The 16,970-nt window shown below is 38.4% G+C and overlaps 1 protein-coding gene across 1 annotated transcript in view; it reads left to right on the forward strand.

Moving 5' to 3' along the window:
* The first annotated feature begins 398 nt into the window (after positions 1 to 398).
* The window catches only part of ASIC1 (acid sensing ion channel subunit 1), a 71,416-nt gene continuing 54,844 nt past the window's right edge, over positions 399 to 16,970 (forward strand). The window contains exons 1-3 of the mRNA XM_053456281.1: positions 399 to 620; positions 5,807 to 6,172; positions 10,031 to 10,226. Coding sequence (XP_053312256.1) covers positions 5,814 to 6,172; positions 10,031 to 10,226 — 555 coding nt within the window. The 5' untranslated portion in view covers positions 399 to 620; positions 5,807 to 5,813. The remainder of the gene's footprint in view (positions 621 to 5,806; positions 6,173 to 10,030; positions 10,227 to 16,970) is intronic.

Below are 16,970 nucleotides of genomic sequence, written 5' to 3' on the forward strand. Positions count from 1 at the left end.
GCATACATTGTCAGTGAGACACACAGAGAGGCAGTGCATACATTGTCACAGAGGCACATAGAGAGAGGCAGTGCAAACATTGTCACAGAGGCACATAGAGAGAGGCAGTGTATACATTGTCAGTGAGACACACAGAGAGGCAGTGCATACATTGTCAGTGAGACACACAGAGAGAGGCAGTGCATACATTGTCAGTGAGACACACAGAGAGAGGCAGTGCATACATTGTCAGTGAGACACACAGAGAGAGGCAGTGCATACATTGTCAATGAGACACATAGAGAGAGGCAGTGCATACATTGTCAGTGAGACGCACTCTGGCTCTGGCAGTCACATAGAGGCACTAAGGCTGTCACTGACAGACACTGACACACACTGACACACACGGCGGCGAGTGAGACGCACACAGGCGCTGACAGAGCTCTCCGCTCCCCTCGCTGGCCACATCTCACTCTCTGTTTTGTGCCCTTGGAGCCCACAGCCTCCCGGCTGTGTGTCTGCGGCGGGTGCTGAGCGGGACTCTGCGGTAAGGTGCGGGCTTCCCGCGTCTGTCTCTGCGGTGCTGCCTCTGCTGCAAGCGATCTCTCTGCGGAGTGTGAGCACACTGGCCCTGCCTGCAGGTGAGCACATACACAGTGCATGTATGTACATTCTCCCCTCCTCTCCATGCATGTCCATGTTACTGCTCTGTCTACATCCTGTATTATAAAGCACCTACATGGAGCTTCATCTGTGTACTTATTCACGTGTTACATTAGGACCACATTGTGTTTGTATGCAAGTGATACATACGTATTTTTTCATCTTATAAATGTGTGTATGTATATATGTGTGTGTGTGTTTTATATACACACACACACACATATATCTACACACAAACACACACTCACACATATATACATGTTATATATATATATATGCTATGTGTGTGTGTGAGTGTGTGAATGTATGCGTCAATATATACTGACATATATTAAATGTCTGCAAACATATTTCACCATTCCATTTACATGTAGTCTACACACACCCACTTCTGCATACATTCCTGTTTTAAGGCTGTTATTTAAATACATGTGTATGCATGTATGTAAATCCGGGAGAGTGGAGGCTGTGCAGAGGCACAGTGTGCTGATTGATTAGCTGTATACACCTCCAGTGTGTGTAAAGTTGCTAGTGTGTGTGTTTTTTTTTCTTTACTGCCAGAGTAAGCGTGTTGTTGAGTGTGTGAATGTGACGGTAAGTCGGTGGGTTTGGGGCACACTTGCGTGGGGCAGAGTCTGGGTGTGGATCTGCTTTTTTTCTGGTGTGTGCCTCAATTAGCTGTTAATATGTGTAGGTGTGTCTGTGTAAAATAATGCACCAGATGGAAAACACTAGGAATTTCTTCTGCATTGCTATTTATGTAGCTAATTCTGAGTAGGCAACCTTTGGCAATCAAGTTGTTGATGGACTGCTACTTTTTTAAATCATTCTGCCATTTAGATGCTGGTAAAGATGATAGGGATTATGGTCCTTAAACCTATATTGTAACTAAACCATATATTGTGTGTTTATTCTAATATATTATTTATATATATGCTTCTTATATGTTCTATACCTCAGATGTGGGATTTATTGTATATTTTTGTACAGTGTTTGTATTTCTACCACCAATGCATATTTATTGTGTTTGTCACTTCCTGCATAAATTGGCATGTTGTATGCACTCATGTGCATATGTTTTTGTATCACTGGTATTAGTCCTAATATAACATATGCAGTGTATTGCAATAAGATGTGTTTCTGTTGTATGTGTTTGTATTTGCATGTACAATGTACACTATATTGGGTTGTCTTATAAGCCCAGATCTGTAAATCAGAATTCTAAAGGACAGCTGTTTAGTTCAAGGTCTTGTATTCAGAAACTGAGCTACTGGAACAAAAGATACAATTATTTTTTTGTTTTATGTGCATGAAACTTTACAAGCAAAATAGAAGAATGGGTCAGTGTTAAAAAAATTAAATGGGTTCATTAGCTTTGCGAATATTAAACTTAAGAACCAGTAACTCAAACAGGAAATTAGGAATAAAAGGAGATTGGATCTCTAACACATACAACATACATGCTAGTTGTTTTTATGTAAACTGTGCATTTATCAGTCAGTTAATATTATTAGTGCTTCTCAAATATGGAGAAGCACTAATATACCTGTATTCAGCCGTAGGGTCAATTTATACCCATCTTACTCCACTATAGTATGTTCTTGCCTGAAAGAATTATATATATATATATATATATATATATATATATATATATATCCTTTTACCTTTTTATAGCCCTTTGCACTGAAAAAATTATAATGACCAACTAAAAATAATCCATGAGATAATATTTCTGTAATTTTTATGTTTTGTTTTCACCAAAAAGCAGCCTATACCAGGTATTGTTTTTACAGATGATGTTATGTAAGGAAGTTTTACTTTACTGAGAGGGTGGTAGATAAATGAGACAGCATTCCATCAGAAGTGGTAGAGGCTAATACAGTAAGTGATTTAAAACATGCATGGGGCAGGCATAAAACTATCCTTAATCTTAGACCAACCAAGGACCGATTAAGGTCTGAGTCTTTACATCAGGAGAAATAGGCAGATAAGACAGGATGAGCAGTCTTATCTGCTGCTAAATTCTATGTTTCCAAGAAACAACATAAAATTTGCTAATTCAGTTCACTATTCAAAAGTTTTGAAGAACTTATTTTTGTAATGTGAAGTGGCATAAAATCACCGATTCACATTGTCCTTACTGATTTTATGTATATTGTTATGGATCATTCATCACGCTACGTGGCCTGTGTTCCAAGCCATGTTCAATATCTAAAATCAGAAAGTATTATTTTCTTTCTTTTTACCAGAACATTGCTGATCCTAAGTAGAAGATTTAGCACAGTCCTTCCGGCATTTATTAAAGATGTGCATAGAAATGCTTCTCACCTTTTTTAAGGAAAAACAAGGGTTACTTGTAGAGTAGATACGTCATAAAACATCAGAATATAGAATAACAAACTCTAAACATGCTACAGATTTATTAATGCAGATCCATAGGTCTTGTCATCTGAAAGCACCTGAATAAATAACAAGAATGTATGTTCTCTCTAGTCTACCCGGTGTTCTATTTGTTGTAATACAAGAAACCATCCGGTCATTAGCCTTAACTGAATGTCCCGGGTTGACTATACACTCTATATTTAACCCCCCCCCCCTTGTTTTTAATATTACCCCTTCTGCCAGAAGGATATTCTGTATAGATATTAGGTTTGCTTATATATGGCTAGTTACATGTGATATATGGCCAGTTACATGTGATATATGGCCAGTGCTTTGTGATATGACATTTGGTAGTCTGATTTACCTACACCTGCCCAAATCAGATCATTTGGAGATTTTTCTGCCAATTCTCTTGAAAGGGAAATCCTACCAAAAACTTTCTTCTTAGTATCATAATAAAAATGACTTTTCCAAAATATTGTGCCATTTTCTTTGATGTTTTTTTAACAGCTGCATATTAGTCATTTGCATATGTTTCAGCGCTGTTATTGTAGCCCAATCTACAAATATTTTAATTTGAGCATTAAATAGTGTGCTGTAGACAGTCATCTAGTTTAGCGTTGAAGAAAACCTGGTTTCCTTTCATTTTATCACTTTAGTTTACGACACCTTGACAGTGTTTGTCATAGCCAACTAAAATGATGTTTGTCACTTTCATTCATTGTTTTCCTAATGGAGATCTGGTTTGTGTCTGTGTTTTATTTTATTGATGGATGAGTAGTGATTGCCTGTTATGGATAATGACAGAATTGTATTTACTAATATTTTAATGTATTTAGGGAATTTCAAAAGGCAACATAGCCATGGTGAGGGCACAGACAGTGATTTTTATTTTTGTTTAAATACATATTGCTTTAGAATGAAACTTATACAGTATCAAAGTTCAACAAGTCATAAAATGGCATATACCTGCACTGTATATTTGTGACACTGCCATACTCAATCTGCACAGTTAATTGTCCTGTACAATGGGTATTAAAGTACTTGTGAGTACTTTAATATGCGTTGTTCGACAAAAAATAAAAAAAAATACTCACCTGGCCTGGAAGTTGCAGCCCTGTTGCTGCAGCTGCCCTCTTCTTCATGCCACTAAGTGGCTGCTCACAACATTTACTGAGGCAGAGCTGGAGCTAACTGGAGGTGAGTAGATGAAATGCAGGGAGATATACTCAGCCAAACACATCTCCTGCACTCATGGGAATGGGGGGGTCAATATGTATATATAATACAATAAGTTAAAGGGACCAGCCGCTATCATATGCATTAAAGTGAATATGATGGCTAGAGTTTCCCTTTCTACTTCACAAGCAGATAATTAAGTTATCAATTCAATTCTAAAAGAGCTTTACATAAAGGTATTGATAAGAATATTTATATAATGCATTCCTGGGAAGTTTCTGGCTCCGGCTACCCAGAGCCTCCCCTTGGGGAATGTGGGAAGGAGCTCCTGCTGACGTCGCAGGTCACACGCTATTGTTAGAAGGGAAGTGGGCAGGGAATGGAGCGTGACGCAATTCTGCTCCCGCGACCCGGAGTTTCCCTGGGGAAGCAGCGCTTGACCCGGAGTCTCCAGGGGAACCCCAGAGAGTTCCCAGGTATGGTATATAGGACATAACAAGTAGTGCATCACTAAACAGTTTGGACTGGAGGTGTTGAGAGACCTGCTGAAACAAGATTACAATCTAGAAGATTCACACAATGTGTTTCCTCTTAGTAAGTGGGAACTGCTTTGGGATGGGGATTGGAATGGAATTTGGTCTGCTTTGAGGGCACATGCAGGTGAGATTCATCTCACTGAATTCATTATTTTTTTGTTTTATGTGCATGAAACTTTACAAGCAAAATAGAAGAATGGGTCAGTGTTAAAAAAATTAAATGGGTTCATTAGCTTTGAGAATATTAAACTTAAGAACCAGTAACTCAAACAGGAAATAAGAAATAAAAAGAGATTGGATCTCCACCACATACAACAGACATGCTAGTTGTTTTTATGTAAACTGTGCATTTATCAATCAGTTAATATTATTAGTGCTTCTCAAATATGGAGAAGCACTAATATACCTGTATTCAGCCGTAGGGTCAATTTATACCCATCTTACTCCACTATAGTATGTTCTTGCCTGAAAGAATCCCATATATATATATATATATATATATATATATATATATATATATATATATGAATATAACATGAATGACCAACAGGGACACTTATTCGGCAAAAAGGGCTGAGCTGGCCCTGTATAATGCATAGTTAAGTTGGCAAGAGTTGTTAACTTCATTGATTCTTACAGGGGACACCCACCAGGCTGACCTTTCGCAAAATATAATGGTACATGTTGGTTGATGCGGCAACTGCCTGCCATAGTAAATAAAGACCATTGTTATAAACCATTACTTTGCGTCTCCTTATCAAAGTATTACAGAGATTGCTAGAATTGGGACCACTCCACTACTGACTATTTACACTGGTAAAACCATCTCCTTTTGGTTAGCACTTAGCAGCACAGAACGACAAGAGTTGTACTGAAGGCCGCTAGGGAGGTAAGAATTTCTATCCTAACCTCAGGTATCATATTAACTATAATTCTGAGCAAAATAGCCATTTTATACAAATGGTAATATCTGTAAAGCAGTATGAGGCTGTATCTTCCAGATGTGTGTCAATGTTAATTCTAGTCATTGCTGGCACATTGAATTTTTTGCGTTTCTGTATTCGCAGCGCCCACATGGATGTGAAGGAAGCAGAGGATTTGGGCAGTGCCCAGCCAATCACCATCCAGGCCTTTGCTAGTGGTTCTACCCTCCACGGCGTTGCCCACATCTTCTCATACGAGCGCTTCTCATGCCGACGGCTAATCTGGATACTGTGTTTCCTTGGATCTTTGTCTCTTCTGCTGTTTGTGTGCACCGAGAGGATCGTCTATTACTTTGATTACCCACATGTCACTAAACTGGATGAGATTTCAGCTCCCAAGATGACCTTTCCAGCTGTGACCTTCTGTAACCTCAATGAGTTCCGCTTCAGCCGTGTGACAAAAAATGACCTGTACCATGCCGGGGAGCTTCTGAGTCTGCTAAATAATCGGTGAGATTGGTCTCATAAATATTATCATCTTCTCCTAAATGGAGGAGTCAGTCACCTGTCACTTACCATTCCAATGCACGTGCACACATCTACTAACTTAGATTACTGGATATGTGTTTTGTTCTGTCCTATTTATTAGTAGGAAAAATATACCTGTACAGATTTTTGGGGCATGCGAGGTCTGACTAGAAGTGGAGGTACTATTGCCTTCTGGGCTCTTCTGATTTAAACATTTGGGATTCTAACCAGAGGTTTTGCACCACCATTGTTGGATCTTTACTGAATACCATGTACAGATTTCTTATTTTCCATTGCACCAGTGGGTGTATAAAGTATAAAGTAATTATTCAGAAAGTCTATGTTCAGTATGCACGCAGACATAATTAGAGGTCATTGCCCCATAGATTGTTAGATGCAAGTAGTTTCAGTTTATCAAAACTGGGACCTAGGTAGGGTGACCACATGTCCTTCATTGCCAGAAACACTACTTGGAATCGGTGAGACTGTTTCATGTGCCAATAAATTGTATTTCAGGACAATGTTATTAATAAAATGAGAACTGGTAACCCATACTGGCTTGTGTCGCACATGCATGCACTTCACTCGAAAAGGACTATCACACATATAGTGCCAAGTCTTCCCTCACTTTTATGTATGTAGGTGGGGAAGAATGTGCATATGCCTGAATGTATGTGATCCAAAAATAAAGTCAGAGTTTCTGTATAGAAACCTTGACTATTGATTTTTTGTTATTTCCATTGTATTCTATTTTAGATGAATAAACAGCCAATTAAGCAAAGGAGATTTTATTAAATATATGACTGGCGGTTATTAAAAGAAAGCAGAGAATAGGCAGATTCAGTCAATGCCATTCCTTCACCTACAAATCATAACAGGTTTTGCCAACTGCTTGGTTGTAATTGGAACAGAAAAAAAACAGGAAATTATTTGTCAGAAAATGTATCTATAATACATCACCTAATACATTAAAGTGTTCTTTTGTTGTGCCAGTAGCATTAATATGAGTAATTAAGAAGTCTGTGATTAGCATCACAGACACAACAATGTAATTGTACGTTTGTTTAAAAGCACACATTCTAAACAATTACATGTCAGCAATTGCAAACCTACAGTGCATGAGCAAAACATTGTGGGAAGCCAACATTCTGAGTGCTATTTTGTGTCCTCCCATCCAATTTCACTGCAAAGGGTCCCCCTTCTTCACAGCTTGAGTGGTCAGTAAAAGTTCAGGGAGTATATCATTACTGCAGGCTTGGAATCCCAATGCCACCCATGAACAATAAGCTAATGTGCTCCTAGAGGTCCTGCATTAAAAGGATATCTCCTAGACTTGTACACAAATTATTCTGACATTTTTTTAGCTTTATTTTCGGTCAGCTAAATTTTGTTATCTGCCCTTTCAGTTCAGATGAAGTTCTGGAGCTTTTCCCATTCAGAAATTAAATTCCTTGTCACTCATCCTCACACACTTATTCACTCGCTCACACACTCTCTGCCAATGTCTCCCTACCTTATCTGTGTCTCCACTTCTCTCTCTGCTTCTCCTTCTGCACTTCTATTTTTCTGCATATTTATCTGTATAATTCTGGCCTGGGTAGTATTTCAGCGACAGGGCTGAGCTTTGGCAGACACCATGGGGGCAATGTCGACCCCATTCCTCCAATTGGGAGAGAGGATGTGCGCTGAGGCTCCACCGTATTGCAGAACTACTACAACAGGCCAGGATAACGCTGTGCAGAGCGAGGACAGGCAGACCGCTGGACAAGACATAAGAAAGAGGAAGCAGAAAACAAGCAGCAGAGCTAAGTAGATGGTACAGATAAGCGGAGATGGAGAAGCGTGTAATCGAGTGAATGAGAGATTGTGTGAGAGAGAGCGTATGAGTGGAAAAAAATGGAAACAAAAATTTGGAGCACTCTGCTTCCTTCTAGATATAATTATTCATTTTTAACAATTATACTTAAGATGGCCCCTAAAAACCAAAGGTGTACATGATGGCCACACAGACTTATCCTTGACTGAGCAACATGGATCTGATTTGGATTTGGTGTGTTTCTATTTCTTAATTATCTGCTTGGATTCATGTGACCTAATCAGTCTTGGATAGGTACTTAGATATAAGATTTTTTAGAAGACCCCATTATATCTCACCATAAGACTCTTTTCCCGTTTTTATTTTTTTACTTGCAATGCTGACTTGTTCAAGACCTACAGCTGTACGTGTCAGAATTCCCAAGATGCTTTGATGTCATTTGTTTCATTGATTTTTGCCTTTGGTTCTTTTATCCCTCATCCTTCGTCATCTTCCATTCTCATATCTCGTTCCGGTTTCTGTGATGTCCTGTCTCTGGCCTTTAATATACCATAAATGAACAGCCTTATTTTTGTGGTAAGAGGCTTCACGGTATGCACAATTTAGACCTCTCTTAATCTACTAACTTAAACATAATTCTTGGTTGAACCCCTGATGAGCTTTCATTAATGTTTTTTCTTTGTGGAGGTCAAAAAAATATTGATTCATTTCATGACAGTATTATGTGATGTAATGTGTCACATAACTATCTGGCACTGAGTGGGCTACCCAAGCTAACCACAGACATACTATGAAGCATGGACTAGAACAAAACCACATTTGCTTATCAAAATAATTGATGCACAAAGTGCTTGCCAATTACGTATTTTGTAGCAATCTTTTCACTTAGTTCCGTAACGAACATAGTATCAAATTGCCACCATTTTTCAACTGACAAAATGTGAAGTGTAATTAATAGGACCTTCTCCCTCATTATTCTATATCTACCTCTCTCCATCTCATTTTCTTTAGTATGCTTGGTCAGAGTTACCCAACCAGTCTAAAAAGTCCTGTCGCTTTGTAATTAATATGCTATTTATTCTACTTACACAATTAATTCTGAGACCTGTATACCACACGTACCTAATGTGCACGAAGGGGACCCTAAAAGATTAATGTTTTGCTTTGTGCTGAAAAGGCTGCATTTCTTAATGTGACTAAATCTCCCATGGAAAGAATGATATGGGTTAGAGCTCAATTAAAGGGAACCTTACTATAGAAGACACCCTTAGTATAGAAGAATGCATATTAAAGTACTCTGTAAGTAACCCTAAACCTCCGTGAGTGCTTTAATATGCATTCTTCCAAAATGAAAAAAAGAAAGAAAGAAAGAAAGCACTTACCAGATACGGAATTTGCAACCATTCTTCAAAATCTTCTTTCTTCCTCCGTGATCCAAAACTGTTTGCCACTTATTGGCCGCTTAAGCTGTCAATCAGCAGCAGGATGATACTTTCACACCACATGAAAATGTAAAGGGACCACGTATGTGTGATATGTATTGAAATGCATATGATGTCTGGCGTGTCCCTTTAATGTTTGTATTAGTTCTATAAGCAGGACTCAAAATGACAAAACGTCTCTAGATCTTGGCAGCCTAGTTAAAAGTACTAAATTCCAACCATAATTCATACAGCTATAATTAAATACATTAGTAATATAACCTCCATCAGCATGAAAGTGTGGAAGCCCCAGCACTAAATCAGTCCCTGTTTCTTGCTGTGGGCAGTCAATATCCCCAAGAAATAATAATACAAAGCTATCTACTTCTTAATCCCAGGGGCCATCATAAAAATGTCCTGGGGAGAGACCCAAACAAATGGAATGTGTGTGAACAGCATAATGTAATCCCATCGCTGGAATATTACCATATGGGCCGAATGGCTCTTATCTGCCGCTGCTTTCTATGTTTCTATGTTTCTGTATGTAATTATTGTTTCCTTTCTGAAAGCTCACGAATGGATTGTCCTTCTATTTCTCTTTAGCTATGAGCTCCCTGATTCTCAGTTGGCAGATGAGAAAGTTATGGAAATCCTGCATGAGAAGGCTAACTTCCGCAACTTTAAGCCAAAGCCCTTTAATATGCGGGAGTTCTATGACCGAGCTGGACATGACATCCGTGACATGCTTCTAAACTGCAAGTTCCGAGGAGAAGAATGCAGTGCTGATGACTTCACTCCGGTGAGTGAGCGAGCTGTCTAAATTACTGGTATTTCAACTCCACATATGATCTGGAACCAGGAGCTATTCAGCTATCCTTTTGAAGAGTGCTCTATGGCTAGCGATTTATAGTATGCATTTTGTGTTGGTATTGATATGTAATCAGAATATGGTGGAACACAACTTGACGATGGAACTATAGTTTGTGCCTTGAGATATTTCGATGTTTTAGTGTTTCATGTGGAACAAGGTGGTGTAGAGTCTTTACTCACTAGAAACCATTCCTCCACTGACCTCTTAAGTACCATGGACAGCGGTTCATTCCAGGTCTTGGAAGACTATATTTTACCATAAAATGCACTATTTACATAGCTATGGTAGGGCTCTTCAGAACATATTTAGGACATCTTTGTTCCTTAAGTGATTTAAGGAAGTTTACATTAGGTGCTACCTTATGATATCTCTTCCTGATATAAGTCTACAGATCCTTACCTAATTACAACACTGCAACTGCTAGGTATTGTTTTCAGTGTCAAAATGCTAGGTTTATTGAAAGAGATTCTAGAATAGTATAGACTGTGTGAAAAACAAATATATATATATATATATATATATATATATATATAAGAACGTCTTAGAGAAACATGCTCTTTTATATGTACTACCTTATCTGACAACACCTTTCCTTCTACATTATAGGGAGGGAATGGGCAAGAAAAGTCAGTACAAATCCTGTGTAATATCATTGTTGGAAATATTTGAACCTTACAATATTCCTTTGTGAGTATGTTTCTGAGGTATAAGGGAGATCATTATAGAGGACAGAGAGGAGATGTGATAGAAACATTTAAGTACATACAGGGATTTAACAAAGTACAAGAGGTATACTTCAAAGGAGTAGAATCAAAAACTACAGGGTCAGATGGGTCCGGACAAGTGGAACATCTTCCCAGCAGAAGTGGTAGAAGTTAACAGAGTAAGGGGATTGAAACATGTATGACACAGACATATGGCCAACCCGAATTTAAGATGAAACCAAGGACTGATCAAGATTTGAGTCTTTACATTAGGAAACGTTGAATTGTTCCTATCTACCGTCAGATTCGGTGTTCCTGTTTTTAGATGTGTGGATAAAATGTGGAGAAAACTAGGTCGTGAGTAGTTGACAAGGTGATACATAGATTTTGACACATATTGGTATCTGTATATTAGATGTATTTGGACAATAGGTTTGTTTAGTTTAGAATGTAATAACATAGAGCAGGAAGGATATAAATGTAACAATAAGAAAATGGTATAAAAAGGGGTCGATTAACAGGGGATATAGCTTTCACTTACATGTAATGCCTCATGCTTTGCTAAGCTATTTATTTTGCATTTCTTTGACTTACATAATATTAATCATTTTTTTCTGCATTCCCATGGAAACTAAAATGACTACATAAACTCTGTATTGATTATCTACAGATATACTGCTTTTATTATACAGCAGTGCCAGTTTAAAGCTACAGCCTGGAACATTGTGCATGACATGTTCCCCAAGAGATGGCCATCTAAGCCCTGCGTAGCAAACAATAGAGGGGTATTCAACCATGCAGAGTACAGGGTTTTCCATGAATGCTGGCAGGGCACAAAATGGAGAAACATACTCAAAGCACAATATATTGAGACATATATTTTTTCAAGATCTCAGGGGTCCCTTATTTATCTGATGAAACGTTTTATATTGTAAGGCTTTCTTGCTTGCATGTGATTATTCTGTGTGTTAGATGTATATGTTTTGCCAGATGTATATATATATAGAATATTTACCAATAGGCTTACTTGGTGAAGACATTTTGCTTTAATCCGATTTGAGGAGCCAAATTTGCTAATGAATTACATGTAATAGAAATGTTGCATTGACTTTTTGTCTAAAGAACTATATGTGCCCTTTACCCAAAGTCACAGGTGAACCACAGAAGGCTGGTTCTTATGAAGTAAAAAAGCCACATAATTACCAATGACTTTTTACTTTAAGAATCCACCTGCCGCTCATGAGTCAAGTACAAATAGCTGTGGACATGCCCTCTGTTCTGTATTCCCAACTAATGTTAACTCTCCTAGCAACACATTTTAGCAGTCGCGGTAATATGAAAAATGTGTATTTCTGTAGTCTTTCCTTAGATACGCAAGTCATTTATGGGGGAGAATAGTTTGATTTCACTGCAGATTATCATACCTATGAACTTGCGCTTGACACAAGTCTCCGCATTGTTATTCCAATCTCAAGGTGAACGGGGAGGTTTTCAGGGTCATGCAGTCTATAACAGACTCCTGCATATTCTACACATTTTTGATAATACTCGAGTCGCTCAATGAAGGCTTTCCTTAATATGTCACAGTTAAAATCTCTTCTTTAATGAAAGTCGCTTAACAAAAAGGTATCATTTTTTAACAAGGCTGGGTTTTCATTAGAATCATTTGGTTACCACAATTGGTAATTTGCTGCATATAATCTTCTTTTTTAAAAGGATCAAAAGTATCTCAGTATCACTCAATTTAGGAAATCCCCACAGATGTAAATTAGAAATATTAAAGTATACCATTCCACTGGCGCCCGCATCATTAAAGTTGATTAAAATATTATACTGTGATTGTGTCATTGGATACAGTCTTCCTGCTCAGCAATAACGGGGTATTGGGTACTGACAAATCGTTCATTATGATTATTGTTAGTTATTGATTTATAATGCGCCAGTGTATTCTGCAGCGCTGTACGGTGGGTAAACAGGACATAATAATTTTTACTTACAGAAACAATAGGTAAGGAGGGCCCTGCTCAAAGGAGCTTACAATCTAGAAGGAGTTAGGAAATATTACACGGATGGTTAAAGTGCCATTTGTTGTGATCAACCAGCAACGTAATTGTAACCCAGAGTAAAACGGTATATGAATAAGTCATAATATCATTGGACATAGGTACAGCCCTACTACAGGAGAGTGATTAGAAGAGGTGGATGGGGGAAATCATCAACCGATCATTTCATAGGCTTCCCTAAAGAAGTAGGTAGTAAGGGATTTTTTGAACAACCGAAGGCACGAGTAGAGTCTGATAGTCCAGGCAAGGGCATTCCAGAGGAAGGGGTAATCCTTGAGAAATCTTGTAGGCATGAAACCAGAGCTGAGGACAGATGAACATCGTTGGATGAGCAGAGAGACCATGTATCTTCATCCAATGTGCCTTTTCTTTGGTACTTGGGCTGATTAATAGCCATGCCCTTTATAATTAGCTAAAAGGGATCCAAGATGTTAATCAGCTTTATGATATGATACGTTTATACCGCCACTAATTCAGTTTACAGTCCCATCGGCCCAGATACCTAATCCAGGAGTGTGTGAAAAACTGTTTTAACCCATGTCGGAGCTACTGGAGTTATTCAGTGTAACAGATTCATTATAACCCCCCCTGGCCCTCAAAGGATTAAAAGACCTGATGGATTGATGTTTGGAGAAATATCATTAAAATGCAGATCTGTGGAGCGGGAAAATTGCTTTGATAAATATGCCCCTGTGGTACTATTTTAGATACCAGCTAGAAGGATTACCAAGAAAGCCAAATGAAATGTATCAGGTTTTTACATTACATGACCCAAGAGAAGAGCCTTCGGACCTGTATTACTACACTAATAAATAATGAAAGGAGTGAGGTAATGTGATATAATCATTCAAATACCTCAATTGTATAAACAAGGAAGAACAAGGATCGTTTCCAGAACAAAAAAGAAGTTATTAAATAAGACACAGTGTTACAAAGCTGAAGGGGTGGACTCAAGGGAGATGTGAGAAAGTACTTATTCACTAAAAAGACACTGAAAACAGTCTCTTAGCTGAGTTGGCGAAATAAGTCAATAATTTGTTAAGAGACAATCACAAGGGAATGTGATGTACGAGAAAAGAGAGACTAAGTCTTGTAAGATAATGAGATTTAGGGTTATATCCCACGTATATAAACAAGAAGGGGGGTGATACTTTATCAGCAGAGAGATCTGAACATTTCATAAGGGGACATGTAAAATACCTAGGGGGCGGGTATAATGAGACCTAGGGTTGCAAGGGTTAAACCCTACACAATGTCACTGACTATCGCAGGGTCCCTGGGGAAGTCTGCTGTTATTCACTGCAGCTGCAATGTAATAATACAGCTTTTTGAGAAGCAGTGTATCCCAACAAGAACCAGCTGATTTGTTGTTAAGGGGATAACAACATAATCACATTATTAGAGGAAAACACTGACATTTATGTGATCTTGATCAAAGAAGAACAATAAAACAAGCAGATAACAACTAAGATTTGTATTGAGACATACTAACCAATGGACCAATGTATTCGCACAGAACAACCAATAAGTGGCAGGGGGTTTGTTTAGACACAGCCCCCGAGGATAAGGCAGCCAATGGGGAAATCTCCTACCTTCAATGACAACCAATGAGAGAGGAGCCTACTTGCTCTGCACTGTTCTATGGGAAGGGCGCCCAATGGAAGGAGGGCCCACTCCTGTTATTCTAAGGGGATCGGACTTGGGCAGCCCAGCTTAACCGTTTTTTGTATGCAGGCACCTGATGCCAGTTCTAGTTACCCCCCATCCCATGACAGAGGAGGATAACACGCTGTCCAATATTTCTTTCTGTTTCCAACTTTGCTCGCTGTCTGCGTCATTAAACACTTTACTTGACTTGCTGTTACAGAAATGGGAAGATTTTACAAATAATCATATGATGTTCACTTAGGTCAGAGTTCTTAGTTATTCCCTTTTGCTTCACAATGTCATGAAAGATCTCACACTTTATCATCTTTATGACATATTTCCTGATCGTTGCATTTGCTAGTAGCATGCGTTTCAGTATTCCCCAAGCACATGCCCTTTCATGTAGTCTGCACCCTTGCACCGTTAGCTCTTCTACTGGTTCATGGGTTTTCTGTTTGCGATGATGCACCGTTGACATGGATTCTGTCAGAAATCAATGGGATTTGTCTCCAACATAAAAGTGTGCATTTTATTGCTGACATGAAGAGACTTGCTATTAATAATCCTGCAACATCTGTACGCTTAGTGCCATCTGCCATTTACCTGCTCACATCCAGATTGTAAGGTCTTCCTGCGTTGTGGTCCCTGCTGCCAATATGGAGATCATAGTAAAGCTGTCACCTGAATGATATTACTCACGGATGACTCTGGGAACATTTTGAAAGTTGGCAAACCAGCCTTCTCTGTAAAATAATCTATTCACCTTCATACACATAAATCAGATGAAGTGCAACATAAACCAATGTTGTTATGTTCTATATATCCGTTGCAAATATCATCCAGTTGCTAGCTTTTAAACAGTCAGAGAAAATGACCAAAACCTAACCACGACAGGGCTACTGCTGATGCTTATGATGATACCCATGAAAAATCAGAATTATTTTTATAACCATATGCCCATTTGCTCTTTTAGGGATCTTTCATGTTCGAAGCCCTCGCGTTAAGGCAAGAGATAATAACATAAAGAAAAAATAGATGGAAGAAGGAAATTGGGTATCTTAATTTTATGTATAGCACAACATACATTCTTTTCTTTCTTTGGTGCATCATAAGTTGACCTGCGCCATTGAATCCAGCCTGATTATCCCCTTATGGGTTTGTTATACTAGAGGGGGGTGACAGAACAGTTCTTGTGGTTGATGCAATCGTCTCCCAAGTCTCCAGTTGGATAAGTAACTTTGCACATTTTGTCCACTCATAAATAAGTCTGCTCTTCATCTTTTTCCTGATCTCCATCTCTTATCTGCAAAACACAATTATGCATAAAAAGTATTCTGGTGCAATGTTTAAAAAGAGGTCTTTCCACCACAGCAATCAATGGCATGATTTCATCAGCAGGACCGTTCCATTAGTTGCTGTCGTCATAAGACCACTTTTCAAGCATTATACCAGAATTATTTATACACATATATATATAGCCACATGGTCTGTTTTCCAAGTTGAAATAGAATGCTATATCAACCCATTTTAAGAATGAGTTTGCACGTGAAGGTTTTGCCACCCGGGATAAGTATAGACTGATGTGAATGGTGGTGTGTGTCCTTTTATGATAAGATTACTAGTTCTGCAGACAACCAGTTTTATTCAGGGAAAACAGATTATGATTAGCATTCAAAAAAGAAAGAAAGAAAGAGAAAAAAAGCGTTAAGTAAGTTTACTATAGTTACATAGTTACATAGTTACATAGGCTGAAAAAAGACATGCGTCCATCAAGTTCAACCCCGGCTTCGCTCTTTCCAATTTTGCACTAACCAGGGAAAAAAAATCCTTCTTGACCCCAAAATGGCAGTCAGATTTCTCTTTGGATCAATAAGCTGTTTCCCCATAATTAAAGATTATATCCCCGAATATTATGTTTTTCCAGGTATCCATCCAGTTGCAGTTTAAACGTCTGTACAGACTCTGATAAAACTACCTCTGCGGGCAGAGAATTCCACATCCTTATTGTCCTTACTGTAAAAAACCCTTTCCTTTGCTTTAGTCTAAATCTCCTTTCTTCCAGTCTAAATGCATGACCACGTGTCCTGTGCATAGTCCTGTTTATGAACAGATTTCCACACAATGGTTTGTATTGGCCCCGAATATATTTATATAACGTTATCATATCCCCTCTGAGGCGACGTTTTTCTAAACTAAACAGATTTAAATTAGTTAACCTTTCTTCATAACTATAGTGCTCCATTCCTTTTATTAATTTT

Source organism: Spea bombifrons, chromosome 2 (assembly GCF_027358695.1).
Source record: "Spea bombifrons isolate aSpeBom1 chromosome 2, aSpeBom1.2.pri, whole genome shotgun sequence".
Classification (NCBI taxonomy): domain Eukaryota; kingdom Metazoa; phylum Chordata; class Amphibia; order Anura; family Pelobatidae; genus Spea; species Spea bombifrons.